This window comes from Caloenas nicobarica, chromosome 1 (assembly GCF_036013445.1).
Source record: "Caloenas nicobarica isolate bCalNic1 chromosome 1, bCalNic1.hap1, whole genome shotgun sequence".
NCBI classification, from domain to species: Eukaryota; Metazoa; Chordata; class Aves; order Columbiformes; family Columbidae; genus Caloenas; species Caloenas nicobarica.
In genome coordinates, this window is record NC_088245.1 from 161,023,491 (window position 1) to 161,044,493 (window position 21,003).

Below are 21,003 nucleotides of genomic sequence, written 5' to 3' on the forward strand. Positions count from 1 at the left end.
AGGAGAAAGGACCTCATAGTATTATATGTTTTCCACTATTTTGTAAATAACATTTTTGTGTCGGTGTCCTTGGCACATTGTATCCTAATTTTAGACATGGAGAGAGAACTATGTCAGCATAAGCACAAAAGGAACTTTAAAACCACATATACGAGTCTTCTCCCCAGTCCTGTAACCAAAAGTTTCTAGAACCTGGAGAGAAGTGTAATTCTCTGGAGCGTGATGACCCTGCCTTTAAACCACAGGCTGCCAGTTGGGTCAAAATAGGGAAATTATTCCGTGTGCAACATATTAAGCTTCTAGCTTCTTATGTGGTACATATTAAGCTTATAACTAGAATGAACTCTTATCATGCAATTGAACTGTAGAATCGCTTCAGCAATACACACGATATGGCTTCAGAAGTATTAGCTAGAAGGACACATGATTTAGTGTGAACAGAAACCTGTAAACATTAGCTTAGTATAAACATGTGAAATTAATATGGTTAGAGTTAAATATGTTCAAACACTTAGGCTTTTAGAAGCTATTTGGGTTTCAGAAACAATTAGGTTTCTTTTAATCAAGCAAATGAAGGTCAGCAAACAAAATTAATTTGCAGCCTTTGTTAAGCATCTGGTTAAGACAACAGAAATTGCTTGAGTTGGACAGGAGAGCTTATATTTTGGCGACAGATGTGTTGCTTTTTTGTTTTGAAGAGTTTTTGAGAATCAGAGTTTCCTTTCAGGTGAGTTCCCTGCGTGGTGTGACACCCCTTCTGCCCTTCTGCCAGTGAATGGCTGGGTCAATACCTCAGGAGGGGAGAAAATGGGATACAGTTCCCCACACTTAGTTACTGTTTGCATTTAAAAGTACAGAGAGCTTGAACATGCTATTTGATTTATTACTCACCATTTAATTTTTCATAATTGATTACTTTTCTTATTGCAGTAAGTTCTGTACATAGTTTAAAAGTATGAAATGACATCTTTACTGTTCAGTTTAATGCGGTTCAGTATTTTACTGAAATAGAAATTGGTAAGATGTTGGTCCAGCTCTAGCCAGTAAGTATGTCATAGTTAGATATCGCAACTGTAGTAATTATTATCAATTCCCAAATTACACAAATACATTTATTCTAATGACTAGGTACAGAAAAAGCCTGATAAAATGAATGAAGATCTCCTTACTGATGGAACAACAGGAAAAAAAGGAAATCGGCAATCACTTACAAGGTAATGCATAATTTGTGTATACTTTAACTGTGCCAGGACATGTTTGTTATTAATCATAGCAAGTAAGTGTTTCTTACTTGGTACTGATACAAATATGTAAAAAGGTTCCCCAAGGTGTTTATAATATAAATAAAAGGGGGGAGAGTGTAGATAAGCTATAATATCATGTACATCTCATTATTTTTTTCATTTTTAATCCCTCCTTTGCATTTCTAGTTCCTGTTCATTTCCTCAGTTGGCATGATTTTTATGTTGTTGTGGCAGGGAATCAGTCTCAATGTGGAAATCTCAGCCAGTAACGTGGTACTCAGAGGTATCAAACTGAACATCAAAAAGCAGGCTCTGATGCTGCTTGTCTGCTGCTAGACGTAATTTATGAAAGGTCAAGAAGTGTTTTTGTACTCGTCAATAAAATACCTTTTTTTCGGAAGTCTGAGTTCTATAAATAATTGTAATAAATGTCTCAAGCTTTACATTTGGGGCTAACAACTTTGCAGTATTTCTAATTTGCCATGTATGATTGTAAAATTTTGGTTTCAGTTGCTTATAATGTTGCTTATAATTATGTTGTCTGTGGGTGGTGTGTGGTTCAAATTGATTTTTTTTTTTTACATTTGAATGTATTTTTTAATAATAACATACAAATTCTGACTAAATTCTGATATCATTTTCGATAATGAGATAAAGGGAAAAAAGGATGTTTCATCTTTGCTTACAAAAATAATTTTAGGGGTTTTTTTAAATAGATTAGTATATGTGTGCTGTGGATCAGAATATGGGGTATTGTGTAGGTTTCCGAGACATGTTAATTGTCCTTTCAAGAGCATTTCAATCAGATGACCTTTGACTTTAGAAACAGTGGCCTGGATGCTCTCTGAGCGCTCTTTGCTTGGAACACTTCAGAGACCTTTTTCGCAAGAAACATCTCAAAAAGAAAATGTTCTTATGTGTGAAAACTGGGTTGCTGGCAAACGTGCTTAGTAAATCCAGAATTATTTGATTTCATAATGTCAGAGGAGACTGAGCTATGGTCTTTAATCTGGAATGCTGGTAACACAATAAATTCATCCACTCCTTCAAGGTGATGATAATTCTTCTTCTGGATCATCAAGGCTGGGGGAGGCAGGGGACACTAGTGCTAGTTGGGGGGTTGCCTTCTTTGGAGATAACACACCATGCAGTCAGTGCCGCCCCATGTATGGCCCTTCCATTTGTGTTTGCTGTAGAGCTGATCAGGTAGGATCCTCTCACCATTTGCTGAGTGAAAAGAACGTGGGTTTCTCAGAAGATTATTCACACCACTTACATTGCAGCCTTCTGAGGTTTCAGCTTTGTATTAGTGGAGTGATGTGAATTCTTTTAAATACATTGGAGGTCTGAGACTGGTCTCATTTGTTCTTCAAGATTGAGGGATACCTATTTTTATACTTTTTAAAGTGTACTTTTAAATGGGATCTAACCAGAAAAAAAATTAATAGGAGCGGCTCACACGATCTCAAGTGTCAGAGGAATGACTCACCTCAAAAAAAGATTATTGAGGTGAGTCTCTGACAATGTCAAGCCGTGCTGTAACCAGTTTGGGTAAGGTGGCAGTGCTCTGAGGGCAACTGTGGCCACCATGGCCCAGCTGTGTGTACTGGGAGGCACACATGATTAAAAAACAATCCTGGAAGACTCTGGTATTCAAAGCATGCAAAGAATGCTGTGCAGCAGAAGCAGAAAACCTCTGGACAACATACCTCAAAGATATAGGGTAGCTTATAGGGAGAGTTATTGGATGAATTTGAGAACTCAGTATTATGAAGAATACTTGAAGTCCCATTACCACAGACCACTGAATGTTATGAGAGTGTTCTGGGAAAGGCTGCTGCTCCTCAGCCTTGTCATTCCCCCTGTACTCGGCACTGGTGAGGCCAGACCTCTAATCCTGTGTTCAGTTTTGGGCCCCTCACCAAAAGAAAGACATTGAGGTGCTGGAGAGAGTTCAGAGAAGGGTAACAAAGCTGGTGAGGGGCCTGGAGCACAAGTCTGATGAGGAGCGGCTGAGGGAACTGGGGCTGTTCGGCCTGGAGAAAAGGAGGCTGAGGGGAGACCTGATCGCTGTCTGCAACCACCTGAAAGGAGGGTGTAGCGTGGAGGGGGTTGGTCTCTTCTCCCAAGTAGCAAGTGATAGGACAAGAGGAAATGGCCTCAAGTTGTGCCAGGGGAGGTTCAGATTGGATATTAGGGAAAACTTCATGGAAAGAGTTGTCAGGCATTGGAACAGGCTGCCCAGGGAAGTGGTGGAGTCACCATCCCTGGAGGTGTTTAAAAGACACATAGATGAGGTTCTTAGGGGCACGGTTTAGTGCCAGAGTTAGGTTAATGGCTGGATTCGATGATCTTAAAGGCCTCTTCCAACCAAAATGATTTTATGATTTGCTTTTGGTAAGCTATTGGGCTAAATATGTGGTTTGGCCTGGTGAGCCCATCTTTATATTATGTTCAGTCTGTATTTTAGAGCATGTATTCAGCTCAGCCCCCTGTGGGGCTACACAGACGTCCCTCACCTCAGGAATATGCATTGGTTCTTCTGATGTAGAATGCCTCTGGATGAAGCTTGAAAAATAACCGTTGCTGATTTTAAAAATAACCAGTTCTCAAGATTTTGTGGCTGTGTGTATTTCTGATTTTTTGCTTTGCTAAAATGTGGAGTTCTTGCCAAATTTGGGTTCTGCTTGATTGAAAATATTAGAGACTGCAGTTGTGCCATCATGTGTCCTGAGGTGTTGCTCCCAAAAGATTTTGGGATCATGGGCATGTGCAGTGGGAGTAGAATTTAAGTGTATTCAGTTACTGTAGGATTAGTACTACTTTCGTGTATTTTATTACTTTTGATTCTTTGAGCTTAAGGGTAACGTAGTATTTTCTTTCTGCTGAATGTTTATGTTATATAATATTTTTTTCTTAGATTTTCAGAAGAAATTTCAACAGAAGAGAATGAAAACAAAAGTGATATTCTCAACATTTTTTCAGTTGCTTCAGGACATTTATATGAACGTTTTTTAAGGTAAGGAAAGGTAAAAGGGAAACAATTTCATAGTGGTACTGTAAATTAAGCAACTTAAAGAAACTGACTTTTTTTTAAAAGGTGGAAAGAATAAATTGTTGAAATATAGAAAAGTTGTTTACAGTGAGCATTAAATTAATCTTTTAGAACAAAGTGATTCAATGTATAAATGTTCAAAAATACCATTTAAGAGCAATGATTGCTTTTAGAGAATCCTTACAATATTGCCTAATCTGTTCACAGCCATCTCTGTTACTTTTTTTTGATTTGAGTACTTGTCTACAGGTGTCAGATTTAGTGATTTTTTTTTTTTTTTTTCCCTATCCTAAAATGGAATTTCACAATTCTTTCACACCCATTTATTTGGAAAATAGTATTTTGTATGTATTGATTTCTATTTCCTAGTGGTTTGATGCAGTTTGAACATCTGCATTTACTTCCTTCAACCTACAATAACCTTCATAAAGGGAAATGCTTTATTTTAAAAGGAGAAAACAATTAATTTTAAAACATCCTGCATGCTGCTTTACCTTATTTTAAAGTTTGTTTTGTCTTGATTTTTAAGACAGACTTGACCTCTTGTAATGTTGCAAGGGGTTCCTTATCTGTCTGGTTGCACCAAACAAATGCCACAAGAGTGAAAAAAGTTGAACCCAAAATAGTGATTGTTACAGTTATCGAGGGTTTTCTGAAAAGGATCTTAACTTGAACTATGCTTTCTCTTCCCTACTGTTTCTCTTTTTAGCAACCTATTAAACTCAGCCAATATATTTCTAAAATAAGTTATCTCAGTAATAGATTTAATATAAGGTGTTAATCATTATTCTCATTTTGTCAGGCACCTCTCTTAGAATAAAACTTGTTAACAGATCCGCTTTTGAAATTACTCCTTCTAATATTGCTTAGTCAATCTGGATCGGATGAGTCTATCTCAAAGTGGTCTTGAACACATGCTCTTTAAAACTTTTAATTAGAAATAGACAGAATTTTCTGCTTAAACTCGGTTAAGGAAAATTATACTTAGGAAGTTCCAGCACCTTTTAGGTGCAGTTGAAATTTAATGACCTGTATATTTGTTTGTTTATTATAGACTTATATTTCCACAGAATTATGATGCTTTCTGTCCTACGTCATACAAAAACACCAGTTAAATTTTGGTTTCTGAAAAACTATCTCTCTCCAACATTTAAGGTAGGAGAAACGTCTTTTATTAATTTTTCTTAAAAATTTTTAGGTAGGGTTTTTTTTAATTACAATTGAGTGATTATATAATTGAAATTAAGTTTTCACAGTTGGAAATGATCTCTGAATGCATTAAAACCAAGAATTTTAAGTCTCGTGTAAGGTTGTTCTTTTCTGGAACCCAAAGCCCGGTGTTGTATGATAATAATTTATTCTCTTGGGATAGTCTCCAAGAGCTTGAAGGAAATGCTTTTTATGTTTGTCTAGCTGAGGATGCTGCTAGAACTAAATAAAAATTTTAAAATCATACATTAGACAGTCGGTAAGGCAAACACAAGTGCAGCTGTGTTGCAACATTCCCTCTTTTTCCTTTTGGATCCTTGTGTGTCGCATACATGTGCAACTAACAGTGGTTTGGTTCTTCTTCTAGGATGTTATTCCTCACATGGCTAAAAAATATGGTTTCAAGTATGAGTTAGTACAGTATAAGTGGCCCCGCTGGCTTTATCAACAGACAGAAAAACAAAGAATTATCTGGGGCTACAAAATTCTTTTTTTGGATGTTCTTTTCCCTTTGGCTGTGGATAAAATAATATTTGTCGATGCTGACCAGGTAAGAAAAAAATAATGTTCTATAAATGTGTGAGGAATTCATTTTGGCTTAAATCAATCCAGTTTCATTCTCTGTATATGTATGAGCAGAACGAGTGGTGTTGCAGAACATGAAATGCAATGTTTTCACTTGTCTTTAGTCATGCAGGAATTAAGAGTCTCACCACCCTGAGTTGCCCTAAATTGCCTGTGGAGAGGGAAAGGTGCATTTCACATAAGGCATGTTTGAGCGATTCGGTCTCTGAGCTGATTGCGAGAGAACTTCTCCACTATGGAAGGAGACTGAGGTGGTTGGTTTAGACCATTTAAACAACTTCTAGATGGCTGAAAATTTTCAAGATTAATCCTGTCTCTGTTTTTCTTAAATTTGTGTGCAGTCTTTCACTCAGAAATTAGTATTGTGTAATATACTGAAAGGTAACATACTGTCTCAAAGAGACGAGACATTGAAGAGTCTCATGGTTATTAAAAATCTCAGAACAAATATTACTTATTTTAGTCCTTTTCCAAAGCTTATGAATAAATTATGTGTATCAGTGCAGACCGCAACATTGTGCGATTTCATCTGGATACAGCGGCAAAATTGGTTGTCTGTCCTCACTACTGTACAGGTTTCTCTGTACTCCAAAAGAGCTAAAAATTTTTTTTACCACTGATAAATTAGAATAGTTGAGTTTGGTGAAAGACTGATTGACTTAGTAAATAAAGGACATTTGTAAAATGTTCTTATAACCTGTTTTTAAAAGTACTTCACTACGAGATACGAAGCTTTTTTTCAAATAATGCAATAATTTGTGAGCGCCCAAGTTATGTAGCAAATAGGAAGGATTTTTTTAGAAGGGAGATGCTCAGTCGATTTTGAAAGTTATATTCCTGCATGAAGGAATATTGGGTGACCAGAAGCACTGGTTTATGAATTAAAAATACCTTGCTTATAATTACATGTGTTACACAGATGGCCACAGTACAAGCACTTATTTTTTCTTGAACAATAATTTGGTAAGTATCATTCCAATGGAATACTTTATCTATACTCCACTGTTGTAGTGTTTCAGGGTTTTTTTTTAAACAAAATGAACTTTGGAAAGCTTGCCACAGTAACTACCCTCATATGCAGACCTTAAAAACAGCATTAAATTATAAAAATAAATATGTATTTTATTTAGATTGTGAGAAGTGACCTGAAAGAACTCAGGGATCTGGATCTGAAGGGAGCTCCCTATGGATACACACCGTTCTGTGACAGCCGTAAAGAAATGGACGGGTACCGCTTCTGGAAATCGGGATACTGGGCATCGCATCTTGGGAAAAGGAAATACCATATTAGGTGAGATAACACCTTACATGTTTTTGTGCAGTTTGTGAATTTTATTAAAATCTGGGTCTTGGTATTGATCACTGAGGCACTCAAAAGCAATTGCCCTATAGTCATTTTCAATAAGAAATGAATAAGGCATGAATTCTAATGACATGGTGATTTCACTTCTTTATTGTAACTTCAGCTATTTAATTTAAAAAAAATATATTCCTTTAGAATGGGAACAGTCTCTGGTTTCTCATTACTTTTATTAGTGTTACCAAAAAGAAGATGAAACTCCACAAATATTTTTTTTTTCATTTTTATTTTTATAGTGCCTTATATGTTGTGGATCTGAAGAAGTTCAGAAAGATTGCAGCAGGAGACAGGCTTCGGGGCCAGTACCAGGCTCTCAGTCAAGATCCAAACAGTCTATCCAATCTAGATCAGGTATATATGGTTTTAAGCAATTTGGGGCTTATTTTCTTTGTTTTTCTCAATATGCATGGAATTATTTTGTGTCTCAATGTGTATGTTCTATAATTCTGAAACTATTAATATTTGCCCTTTACTGCTGTTTTAGCGCATTGTCAGGTGTGCACATGAGGACAGTTCAGAAAACTGAACACTAAATGACGATTACTTTAAATACTTGTTTATTACAAAAAAGATGAGGAAAAAACAGCATAGAGGACAGCTGTTGTTTAGTCGTAGTTGTTCCATGTGCATTTGTGTTTTTCTAATGATAATGCTATACTCTGATAACGGTAATGATATTCTTATTTAGCAAGAGCTTTTTCCTCTTCTTTTTTTCCATTAATGTAAATTTTGTTGTTGAAAGCTAACTGCTAATGCACTGTAGTGGTTGCTGGACATGGTCATCCTGGAATGACTGTAGTTTTCACTTATATAACTCCACTAATTTTTAAAGCCAGGAAGGGTAAGTCAGGGTAGAAGTCACAAGCATGTAAATAGATCTGAGATGTACAGAATGTGCTTAAATTTATTTTCTTCTGTAGTAGGGGCTCCTTAACTCAGTAGAAGATGGATACTACAGCTCATCTGATTTCTGCCCGAGTAAATAATACTTTGTCTCTCTTTGGGTGCACCTCAGGAGGCTTCATTAGAGAGATTGTCCCTGCTTTTGTAGTTTTGCTTGCGGAATTACTGAAACACAAGAGGATTTACCTATCTACAGCAGTCAGGAGGTCCCACAGCATCAAAGCCCACATCTCTCAGTGCCTGTGTTCCACCCCCTTACTCCGCAAGGGAGTTTCTCTTGCTTGCATGAGTACGTTATTGCCACTTGCATTTTTTTTTTTCAGAAATAAAACTAAAAATTGAAAATCATGGTTCTTACGATACTGGGCACTACGAACTGAAGCCAGAGTGGACACGGGGAGTTAGAGCAGCCTTAAGGTGTAACTGTTAAGAGCAAAAGACTGATCTGACAGCAACAGTCAGGTTTTACCACTCTTTTGTGGACCATATGTATCACACACTTAGAGATATAGCTGTATGTTTTTCAAACATAGTCTTACCGCATGTACAAGGTGTCTTTCAGAAAGACCTTTAAGATTCAGAAGCTGGTTACCGGGCTTCCACCAAAATGCTGCTTTTCACAAACAGCAACTTTATCTAATGTTCTAAAAATATTAATAATGTGCATCTTTCCATTTTAATTCTTATATTTTCAATTACAGCATTCATATGTGATAGCCTATATCTCTTTAGAAGTCTGTTGGATCAAATCGAAAGCCACTTAAAAGTCAACCGCCCTTCCCTCAGCACATCAGCGCTGAGAGCAGACATTAAGGTTGCTAAATCTTTGCAGAATGGAGCTGGAATTACTTTGGAAAGGGAAATATTTCGAAGTAATGTTTTCAAAGTAATCTGCTTTCTGACTGTATTGATGCGAATGGCTTTCTGTCTTCATTGCTGCCCCTTACGCCAAATACAGCAACGTTCCTAGAAATACAAGTCACAGTGCAATATACTTTACAAGAGTCCTGGAGAGCTTTTATCTACTGATAAGGATGCATTATGATCACATTTTTTCTTTTTTATTTTAAATGTCTGACTGGAGCGCTCACTGCCCTTCACAAAGAGGCAGCAATCTCAGCTGTTTGCTAATCTGCCAGCACTGCTGCCTTCATGGGTGGTAGCGAAGGTTATAGTAGTATAAACCACAAAATAGAAGTAGGTGGAGTGGAAAAAAGTAATTTGAAATGCCAAGGAGAGCGAGTAAAGAACTCCTAGGGAGAAAAATACACGTGATAAAAACTAGACTTCCAATACAGCATATTTAATTGTACTTTTTAAGAGAAGCACAGAAATGTCTATGTGTAGATGACAAAACAAATATTTGTACTAATAGAAATTCATTAAAAATAAGTAACCATCTTTTCTTAAAGAATAAAATTGGCAGAAAGGAATGGAAGACTAATTCTTTTGTTTAGAGGCAATTTTAAAATATTTTTTAATTGAAGTTTTATTTTCTAGTAGCAATGCTACTACTGTAGAGGAGTCTCCTTTTAAAATTGTGTAGATATCTCTCTAAAGGTGAAAACAGTTGTAAAGAACAGCTTTTAAATGTTGTTTGTGAGAGCCTAGAAGATTTTAATTTCAGCAGTTTACATATTTTGAATAAACAAGACTGTTGGCACTGACAGTAAAAACAATCATTTAGTTTTCTAATTCCTAAATATTTTCTCTTTGATCTTCTAGATATATTTCAGTGGTTTTGAGCATAAATGACTTTCTTCTGAAAGGATAAGCAACTTTTTGTTTAGAATTTAAAAAAATTATATATATATATATTCTTCTATTTACTTTAAATTCTGGACCTAGCAGCTGTCTTTCTACTTTCTATTCCATATAACAATTTGTAAATTCACAATTTTGAGAGTTACTGTAGTAACTAAAGAATTGTGATTTCGTTTAGAAAGTCAGAGAGGCACAGCAGAAAACCAGTCTCTTTTGTCTTGAAGTTGAAATGGTGATTAAACCAGTTATATTATCTTCCAAAAATTCATAGAATTGAAATTTTAAAAAAATAAAACATTTAAATTAATGTTTAATATCTTGACTCTCAGTATACTTACATTTGGTGTAATTTTTCTGTACTGATGTCTGTATTTGAATTAGATTATATGCCTTTCCTAATGCGACTATATGTGCTCTTTTATGCTGTCACATAGTGCAATGTGAATTGGCAAAACGAGATGTGATTAATACTTGAGTACTGACGTTTATTTTTTAGATCTAATGTAGGGGTTGTACATGTGAAGGAGCTTACGAACGGATCTCCCAGTTACACCTGTTATTTGTAACTGTGAGCAGAGCACAAGCGGCGTACGACCCTGAGTTTTTTCTCATTTGTAAATGCTGTTCTCTGCTTTCAGCAAGATATTGGGTCAGAGTTTTCATGATGAGAGTACTTGACTATATAAGAAAGGTTAAAAAAAAAAAAAAAAAAAAAAAGATAGCCAGAGTAGCAATTTAATAGCTTTTCCTTTTCACATTCATGTTTCTGGAATCCATTTTCTCAGGAGTCTAAATTTAAAGTAGTGGTGAAATCCTGGATTATATGCTTTTGAGCTTTTTTTTTTTTTTTCCAAATTTGATGAATCGAAAGATGGTTAAGTTTTCCTTTAATAATTTCACACAGTCGAATTCTGCTTAGGAGTCTTTACAGTATGACATGCAGTATCTGAACCACAAGTATCAGACAATAGTATTGTTTGTGTCAGAGGTGTCAAACTCATTTTTCTCCTACATTTACACAGTCCTAAAATTACATTTGGCCCTTTGAAGGCAACCGCCAGGCTGATGTGGCCCTTGGTGAAAATGAGTTTGACACCCCTGGTTTATGTCATACTAAGGAAGGACAGATGTGAGAACAAGAAAAAATTGCTTGAGAAATGAGAGGTGGAGCTGGCCATCAAAATGAACATGACCCAGTGAAAAAGAACGAGGTGAGCACTTAGAAGGAACCCAAAGAAGAAGGAAACACAAGAACAATTTGTAGAAATGGTAATAGGCAAAGATATTCTACTTTTAAGGAGTTGCCGGATAACCAGGTACATTGAATTCAATGCTAATTTCTGGTTTTTACACAATCTGTACAGGATCTTCCCAATAATATGATTCATCAAGTTGCTATTAAGTCTCTCCCTCAGGAATGGCTTTGGTGTGAAACCTGGTGCGACGACGAATCCAAGAAAAAGGCTAAAACGATAGACTTGGTGAGTTGAAGCTGAGTTAAAATTAGTTTTATAAACTTTGCTGTAATTCCTGTGGCTTCTGAGAGACGCGTGTGTGATGCCGTGGAGGCCGCCTTGCTGGAAGGCGCTGGAACGTCCCGTCCCGTCCCGTCCCCCGCCATGCAGCAACTTTTCTCCTTTCCCCTGACACCTCTCCCACCTGCTCCGTACCAGATTTACTGATGCTAAAGCTGAAAACTGTACCCCAAAATTAAATATTGCTGTCTGTAACTGGACAGGGTTGGGGTTTTTTGCACCTATACATCTATTTTCTGTATTTTTTTCCAATATTCAGCCAGGTTAGTGGAACTCTGACCAAGTAGTGTTAATGCCTGGGTGTTGCGCGCTGCTGTTGCGCTCCCTGCAAAGGAGGTTCCTCCAGAAACCGCTGCCTAGAGGACTTAATTCTATCATGATTTTTTCTGTCCGTTTCACCAGTATAAGGGGGAGATAAAGCAGAGCTGAAAAAGTGTAATGCTGAGGAGACGACCCATATTTAGAAAGAAGAAAGTGTCTTTCTTTGGGAATTGCAACAGAGAGAAAATGTTCTTTGTTATTATTCCCCCCATCCCATTTTTTCCCCCCATTCTCCTTTTTTGACAACCCACACACACTGTGATACTTCAGAGACATAATTCAAGAGAAAAACAGCTGGAATCTGGTGCGAATATTCAGTATGCAAATAGTTTTGTTTTGTTTGTGTCTTTACGGTTGTTAAAAGAAGCCTTTTTGTGCACCAAACATGGGTGCTCTCTGGTCAAGACAGACTGAAATTAAGTTACTAGACCTTTCAACCCCCATTACCACGTATCACTTTTTATTATGATTTCCATTTATGTTATTTTATGGAAGTAATCAACACATTTTCTAGACAACGCTGGAGGAAGCATCACAAACTTTATATAAACCATATCAGATTCAATTTCGATATGCTAACGTATATCTTGTATCTCCTGGTGTAACTTTCTCTAAATTTTAGTAGTCCTGTGCTGGGCATGTCTCTGCTACCCATATAGTCAGGAGAAATAAAAATTAAAATATCAATGTTTACAATAAAATATTTTGAGTTATTTAAACAGGGTTTCTTCACAATTTTGTGTGAAATTTTTTTTGAGTAATATCAAGATAACTGACCTTGCGCTCTGTGTGAAACTGTAAATGCTGACAAAATTATTTTTAGGTAAGTTCCTTGGAAAGGAAATATTTTCACATTTGCTTTGTTTACATGTAGTATGTTTTAAACTTTCAGTGCAACAATCCCCAAACCAAAGAACCAAAATTAAAGGCTGCTGCCCGGATAGTTCCCGAATGGGTGGACTATGACACTGAGATACGCAAGTTAATACAGCAAATTGAAAAAGAGAAGAAAAATCTAACGTCTTCCGTTCAAAAAGGTAATTTACATGCATATTCATCTGTTAGCTTTTAAAAAATGAATATAGTTGAAATTAAGATCAGGGTCAGCAGGCACAAATATTGTATTTGCATTGTTTTCCCTGTTCTTAGAGAAATCGTGTGGTTTTAAGAGACGTGTCATGCCTCTTTATGTAGGAGTTACGCCAAGAGGATAAAATCCTTCGTTTCATGCCAGAATCTGAGAGAAAATTTAGTGGTGTCCTATTTTCGGACGTCAGACACAACCAACTGTTCCACATCATTTGAGCCACAAATATTAAATAAATCATATTATCTTAGACCTCACTTAGGGAATCTAAAGCTAATGTCTATTAAGCAGTAGGTAGCTGAGTCTCTGTTAATTTGTCTCTGCATCTCTCACTCTGGGCTTATCTACACGGGGCCTTTTTGCACCAAACTAAATGGTGTTTTAGTTTATAAATAGATTTTGGGTGGGTTGGTTGGTTGTTTTACTGAAATTATTTTAAACCGGGTTAGTTAAATAGCATGAGAAGAAAAAAACCACTCATATAGGACTTACAGTAAGACTTGACTTGTTGGAGTGATGTGAAACACACACAAAAAAAGGTGATCTCAGCTCTCAGGGTTGAAGAAAAAACTTAGCAGATAATATTTAAAAGTCTTCAGTCAGGGAACAAATTCACTTTTCGCTATCAAGAGTTCTTAGTAGTTTTTATTCTTTGCGAAAGCTTATGGTCAACTTCGAGCGAGGCTCTAAAAATGAAGCTCGTGTTGCTGAGCTGACTGGTGAGCAGTAAATAGAAAATAAGGGGCTTTCTCCACATTTTACAAAGCTAGTCAGTAAGTCTTTAACTTTTTTTTTTTTTTTTTTTGTCCTTTGGTTACAGGTCTCAAACACGATGAACTTTAGCGCAGCCTGTGAACAGCAGCAGGGACAGCTCGATAGTCTGCAACAGAGCGGATGGAAGTAGTGAATGTTACATTGGCATATTTGTAATGTTCCTTAGTGTGAAGTCAAATATTTTATAACTTACAGTGTTATTTAAAATGTTTTAAATGAGATACAAAACCAGAAGAGAAATCCACAGGTACTTGATTTTTTTTTTTTTTTAATCAGTGTAGAGTAGCTTTCCTAATTTATTTGGTTTTCTTTTCCTTTGCTAAAAGACAGTTTGCCCAGAGGATTTTAGAATATAAAGAATGATGAGTTCAGCTCTTCAAAGATATATTGTATCAGTCTGGGGGAGGACGACACACACATTAAATATGTACAAGGAAACTGGTTTGTGCATCTTACCTGCATTAAGCTAATGCATTTAAATATAAATAATTTTGGTTATGTGTCCATAGTTTTGTCCCTAGAGAAATGCTGTGGCCACAAGAAAAGAATCTCAGTGTAGCAAAGTTAAGACATAAAAAAATAGCTTTTATAATTGAGGCCACACAAATCTAAATCAACTTGGAACCTTACTAAAGCAAGGAGTGTCACTTTTCACTTATTATGCAGAATTACTGCACTCTTATGAATTTTAAAGAATAATTTTTGATTCTTAGGCTCCTTTTGGTCACTTAAATAGTATGTCGTAAAATTCCATTATTATTTTTTTTGTTAAGATGGTTTTCCAATCAGCAATTGCATCGGAAGGTCAGTACCTGCAAGCTGTTCCCTCTCAGTTTTGATTATCATCATCCTGTTTAGAACTGAAAATAAAATAAGAAAAATATGTGGGTAATTTTGACTCTCAGTGGTGTCTCCTGTAGTTTTCTAAATATGTACTCACAAACCTGTTGCTTTAAAAATGGCCTATTGACATTTTCATCCCACGTAAAAATTGCAGTGAGAAGCTCTTGCAATACACATATTTGAAAACAGGGCATTTATTTCTTAAACTGAAATCTAGTGCCTGAAATATAATACACAGCCTGTTGTTTAGGCTGTGCTGGTTTCAAAAGAGGTTGGATCTGACCACAAATTCCTGTAAGAACAGCTTGACGCAGTTTTTCAAGGTAAATGCTTGGAGCTGTAAAAGAGAAGGTAATTTGCAGTAAGTGGGTGAATCCACGATGAGCTGAACAATATTTCCATGCTAGCAAATAATTGAATAAATAATCAGAAAGATGAAGCATATTTTGTACGTACTCTCATTGTCCCCAGGTGTTGGTTATTTAAAATTTCTTACTTTAAGAGCAAGTATTTAAAATCACGCTTTGCCAATATGTTTTCAAGTCTTAGTTAATATGAGACATGCCCATTTTTTTTTTTTTACAGCTTTTTCCATTTTTCCTTTTGTCACCTTGATGCATTTTGAACAGTGTTAACATGTCACAGACGGATTTTCAAACGTCTGTTGTGGGCATTTGCTTTGCGTGAAATACCCAACAAAGTATTTCCCGTGTAATACAATGGCAACAATCCGTAAATCCCGATGTCGGTTCTCTTAAGCAATCTCATTTCACTGCAATATCTTGTTACACTTTTTCTCTAGCACAATTACTTAAGGATATTGGACAGCAACTCAAACATATTTGAACGTAGAATTTAAAATTTAAGTTGGTATTTTTATACCATATAGATGGACTTATAGTTGACTTCAGTGCGTATGCACCATTACTATAAAGTCAACGTATGACAAGGAAACAACCAATATTCCTTATTAGAGAAAAACAAAACAAAAACCAAACAAACAAAACCAAAACAAAACCATTATTCAACTGCTCGCTGCTGGAAATTAAATGTTCTTCAACTTTAAGAAACCTTAGTTCTCTTTAATTATGATTATCTGGGTGGGAAATTTCTGTTACGCAGTATACAATGTGGATAACCGATGCACTGATTTCTTGTTCATTTTATCTATAGCATCTTGTTCTTTTAAAAATTGGATTACTTCTATGGGCTTTAAAAAAGCAATAGCTCTTTAAATACTATTTCCTTGAGGTTACTGAAATGATTAGAATATAATGTTTAGAAATGTAATTTTCTGGAGATATTTTTAAGATTTAAAAGGTTTCATGGCGTTTTCTACAGTGTTGTAGGTATTTGTAAAAAAATGTTTCAGGAAATTTGTTTTTTCTGCATTATACTTTCAAGGAAAGCTCTTTGAGATATATATTGGTTTATAAAACAAAGAGGGTCCAGCAAATGTATTCAGTACTTTTCAAAGGTCTCTTTAAAGCAGCACTTTGAATATTTAGCATGTCATTACATTTTTAGTACTGAACCAATGGATTGTATATGTTGTATGAAATATTAAAAAGGTGCCACTGGAGGAAAAAAAAAATCATCATTTTCTGTTCTATTTTGTATTATACAGTAAACATTAAATACTGGCTTAATAGATTCAGGGCGAAAAAACTGAAGTGTCTTTGATATGAATAATGTGTGTGGGTTACAGGAGCTTTACCCAAACCTGGCTGAAATTGGTAAATAAGCGGAGTAATATTTGAACTGGTCATGTGGCGAGTTTCTACCATTTATATTCATGTTACTATTACTGTGTCTTTTCTGTGTCCCGCTCTTTGTAAGATCAAGATGTGAGTTTAACATAAAATGAAAAAAAACAGACATTCACATGGTATTGTTGGTGACCTTTAGTATTGAAAATATTTCTCAGTAAGGTTCCTTTTAACCTTTTTCCTCAATCAGGCACTTGCCTTCATGCTGAGACTTTACCTTTCTAAGCTAGAGAGGTGGTTTCTCCTTTCCTGCTTTACTTTGTCATTATGATTTATTCTTTTGTTTAAAGTCTGGATTTAAACATACATGAGAAAATTGGGAGTGGGAGTACTGAAATATTTGTTGAGAGGGTAGCAGTATCTTTTATGACATTAGATTGAATGCTTAATTGGTTTAATGTAGCATCGTATCTCCGGTACATCGCGTAGCACCACGTGTGGAATAACCTTCTTCCCTGCATGACAGGGGCTGCCCTCCAGCATGTACCTCTGGCTGCGCCCCTCTCCCAGGACAGGGTGCTGCACCCTCAGGTAGGGACGAGCTAGGTCTGGCCTAATGGGAAGAAAACTTAAGTTCTGAAACCCAAGTATGAAGTACCCAAATGCTGCTTCACTCTGTACCTGACTTGCTGGAGCCCAACCACTTCTGTAGTAGCTGCTTAATAAAGGTGAATTTTGCCCTTTTTACTGCATTTCTGCACAGCTCTAACTCCAAACTCAGAGAACAAGACAAGGAAAGAAGGGCAGACAAACACACTGCAGTGCTTTCTTGTCATCATAAATATCTTTATTGTGAAAAATACCATAAAATAATTCCCACAGTTCTAGAAAAAACGGTTCTTGCTTTTTAGATTTATGATTTTATATAAAGACATTTTATAATTGGAAACATTTGATAAATCTCTGGCTAGCTTTACTTATCCTTCTTAAAACATAAAATTGCTACTTTGAGATTTGCAAAGGGGAAAAAAAAATTATTCTCCTATTTATTTTATGGATAAAAGTGTGTTACAGAGCAAACAAACAATACCTTACAATAAGGCACTTTGATATGCAACTAACTTGCTATGCTATACTGGCTAGTTTCCAGCAAAGCTCCTACAAATCACAGCCCTAAACAGAAGAATAATTCTTATTCCAAACACTGGTCTGAAAACTGAAACAAGATTAAAAAAAAAATTAAGCTGACACATTTTCTGCATATGTCACAAGTTCAAGCTCTTTATAATTCACTTTGAATCTGGTTTAATACTGACTTGTATTAATACATCAGTATTAAGCATGTATCAAGTAAAACACGCTCCCCCCCCCTCTTCGTTTCAAAGCCAGTTGGAAATGAGTTTATTAAAACTGAAAGAGAGAATTCAACAGAGAAAGTCTGCATCTATGTGTAGGCCAAATAAGGTAACGATGCTTCATGCATATCTCAGGGTTTACAAACTACCAAGACATTAATTTCAATGTTCAGTTATTGAACATTATTGCACTACGAACACCCACTAATAAATAAAAAGGCGAAATCAGCTTCCTTGTGCATCCCTCGTAACATTAACACTCAGTGCGTTACCAGCACTTCATTTTCTGAAGTCACATCAGGAAATACTTCACCGTATCTGGAGATCCTTAAAACGGAAATGTTTTCTTTTTAATGCTTCTTCCCAGCAGCAGCTGCTCACTCTCAGAAAGCCTCGCTCTCCATTGTCATGTTTTGAGTTTGTTTACAAGACTCTGTCTTCCGCAGAAGGGATCTACAAACACATTCATGCATTGATCGCCTCGCTTCTTCTACTGACTACATTCAAGCCTTTCAATACCTCATTTTCCCTTTCCCATTCATTCGCAAAATAAGCATAAACCTTTTTGTTCCCGACTGCTTCCAGTGTGCAGCACAACTGTCCATTGCCTTGGAGAAACAAACACGTGCTGCTCTAACATCAGTGCCCTGGGTGAGTAATTTACTTATGAGGCACCGCTTTATTCTTTCCCTTAAAAAAATTGCAAACCAGGAACAAACTTCCTCAGCTACAGCTTTTAAAAGAGAGGAGGGAGAGGGATGAGAGCAACAACTGAACAGGGTGGTCATTTCAAAGCTGATGTGCGATTTCTAGCCCTCCCTGGCAGACAAACCTGTGGGGCTGCAGCGCTCACTGCGACTCCCCGGCACTGAACAACTCCTCCATCTGTACAAATGACATATTGCTCACACCGGTCCTTCAATATTAATTTAGAAACAGGCCCTTCTGTGGTGAACAAGGCAACATAGACATCTTTATACAGAGCAATGACTCACACACAACCGCGTAGGCACCTGCAGCTGGGTCTGCTCACCCCTCGGGGACAGAGGGTGACAAGAGCCAGGAGCAGCTGTTCGATGTGAAGGCCACCTACCCGTCTTCTCCTTGGAGTGGGCAAAAAGGACACAGCTGGAGCTATCAGTGTGGGTGGTACCACTGGGTAGTGGGGATGGACTTCCGAGAACCGCGCCAGCCCAGAGCAGCACGAACTGCCCCCTGAGCATCTTCTACAGAGGTTCAACAAAAAGCTTCCAGACTGGTCAAAAGCAGAAGTAGAACTTCTAGGGAGTCATTCAACTTGGAAAATACCCGACGCTAGGGTTTAACAGGCTGCTGGGGTGGTTGTGTACCATAAACCGTGAGAAATCACCGTGTGCATGCTGCAGCTTGAAGACAAATTCCTGCTGAACAAACACTGACTTTTAAATTGCTGTTGAAAAACATTTTTTTGAAGCCAGACGGCCTCAGAGTTACTTTTGTAAAATAGCGGAGGGAGGAGACAAGGACTGTGCTTCAATAGCAACTCCAATGACTAATAAAAACCCCACCTTTCAAATCAAAGGCCTTATTTGCTAATTTCATTTGCTTTACTGAGGCTGCTTACGCTTTCAAATGCCGTGAGTCCAAGTGAGAGAAGATTCCTGTCAACTGATTCTTGTTTTTCAGTTAAAATCCAATCAAGAAAACACTGATGAACTGTAATTCTTGCATTATAAGAAAACGGCTGCTGCTGAAACTCATCAGTAATGACGATATACTCGGTTACAGAATGAGACTATTCCCTCGCAAGCAGCTACAGCCCTGGTAATACCTTGTGCTGCATTCACACACTTCGATCAATACACTAAACCCAATTTTAGCTATGTACATATAGGAAAAAAAAAAAACAAACCAGACTTTTGGCTAATGGAAAGTTAGTTCTTTTCGCACACAGGCAGTTCTTTCTTTGCAGTACTGTGGCTGTTACACAAAACGTAAAATTACTTCAAACAATTTCACGTGGTATTAACTCACTGTTGCATCACCCAGCAGAAAATAAGTTGTTTTACGGGAGAAGGTTGGAGTCAATATCGTGTTCCTACAGCCCGCAGTACACTCGCCTCACAACCTGTATCGTTTCTGGGTATGGACAGAGAAGTAACGCATTGCTGCACAGCTGGGGAAATGTCACATCAAATTGTTTGCTCAAATCTCAAGCAGATATTTTGTTAAAGTGCAAACCACTCAAAAATGATACCTAAACAGCCCAAATCACATTTGGAAAAAAAGTCTTTCAACAAACATCAAGTACATTTTGTTTTTCCTTTCCTAATGGACAGTTATCCCCAAGGAAGTCATCCCATTTCACTTCAGGTTAGGGAATAAAGTGAGCAGAGATTTTCAAATACAATTAGTTTTCGAATACAACTAGGTTCTTCCAGAGCGACTGTTCAGCCTCGTTCAGCACGCGGCCTCTTCACCCCACACGGCACAGCCGACAGCAACACCCCAGGTGGGCACTCGCCTTCCCTTGTACTGAGAGACAGATCATTCTGCTGAGCATGACTAATGATTTGTTAACGTAGAAACTATTTTAACTACCCTTTCCATGTTTATTAGGCCCCGATTCTGAAAAATATTTACATGCATTTTTACCTTTAAGCATATACTTGAGTCCTAAATTTAAGCATTGTCCTAAGGAACCTCTTACTGGTTTTTTCCATCCATAAGAATACACATGTCCTGCATTTCCACCACAAATACACAGGCAGTAACAAAACCCCCCCACCAGTACGAGCTTCTCAAGTTCACCACAAAGCAAACCCTTGGAACGCTAGAAGAAAGAAGGAGCTTTCTTCTAGTGCAGTAAGACTCTGGGTTAAGGACAACATTAGAAATTTAAGATTCTGGGTCTTGAACTGAGCGACTTTTTATTTTCAATGAATTAAGTAAAAAACAGCAGCAGCCACCAGGAACAGTCTTGGCTCTAACTGAAGTGAAATTTGAATGTAAATGGTCCTCCTCCGGAGCCGAAGGGGTTGAATCCTTGCCACGTGTTCCAGTTCCTGTGGAAAGGGTTGCCCCCACCCTGCTGACTCTCCGCATCCAGTGGGTCCTCTCCCGCATCAAACTTCCGCCTCATCTCTGAAGGAAACAAAACCAAGGTGGGATCACGGCACAAGTCGTTAGGGCAGCAACCCCAAGCGTCTCTGATGGCCCATAATCCATTTAGAACCTCCCCTTGGGCCAGAGACTTCCAGTTACCACCCACATTGGCAGC

The 21,003-nt window shown here is 37.2% G+C and overlaps 2 protein-coding genes across 2 annotated transcripts in view; one reads left to right on the forward strand and one right to left on the reverse strand.

Annotated features, from left to right (window-relative positions):
• The window catches only part of UGGT2 (UDP-glucose glycoprotein glucosyltransferase 2), an 82,599-nt gene extending 66,624 nt beyond the window's left edge, over positions 1-15,975 (forward strand). The window contains exons 31-39 of the mRNA XM_065629780.1: positions 1,129-1,214; positions 4,165-4,263; positions 5,370-5,454; positions 5,876-6,058; positions 7,224-7,384; positions 7,690-7,804; positions 11,485-11,601; positions 12,869-13,013; positions 13,884-15,975. Coding sequence (XP_065485852.1) covers positions 1,129-1,214; positions 4,165-4,263; positions 5,370-5,454; positions 5,876-6,058; positions 7,224-7,384; positions 7,690-7,804; positions 11,485-11,601; positions 12,869-13,013; positions 13,884-13,906 — 1,014 coding nt within the window. The 3' untranslated portion in view covers positions 13,907-15,975. The remainder of the gene's footprint in view (positions 1-1,128; positions 1,215-4,164; positions 4,264-5,369; positions 5,455-5,875; positions 6,059-7,223; positions 7,385-7,689; positions 7,805-11,484; positions 11,602-12,868; positions 13,014-13,883) is intronic.
• Positions 15,976-17,270: 1,295 nt separating this feature from the next.
• Positions 17,271-21,003, reverse strand: part of DNAJC3 (DnaJ heat shock protein family (Hsp40) member C3) — a 37,688-nt gene continuing 33,955 nt past the window's right edge. Inside the window, exon 12 of the mRNA XM_065654109.1 lies at positions 17,271-20,867. Within this exon, the coding sequence (XP_065510181.1) occupies positions 20,710-20,867 (158 nt within the window). The 3' untranslated portion in view covers positions 17,271-20,709. The remainder of the gene's footprint in view (positions 20,868-21,003) is intronic.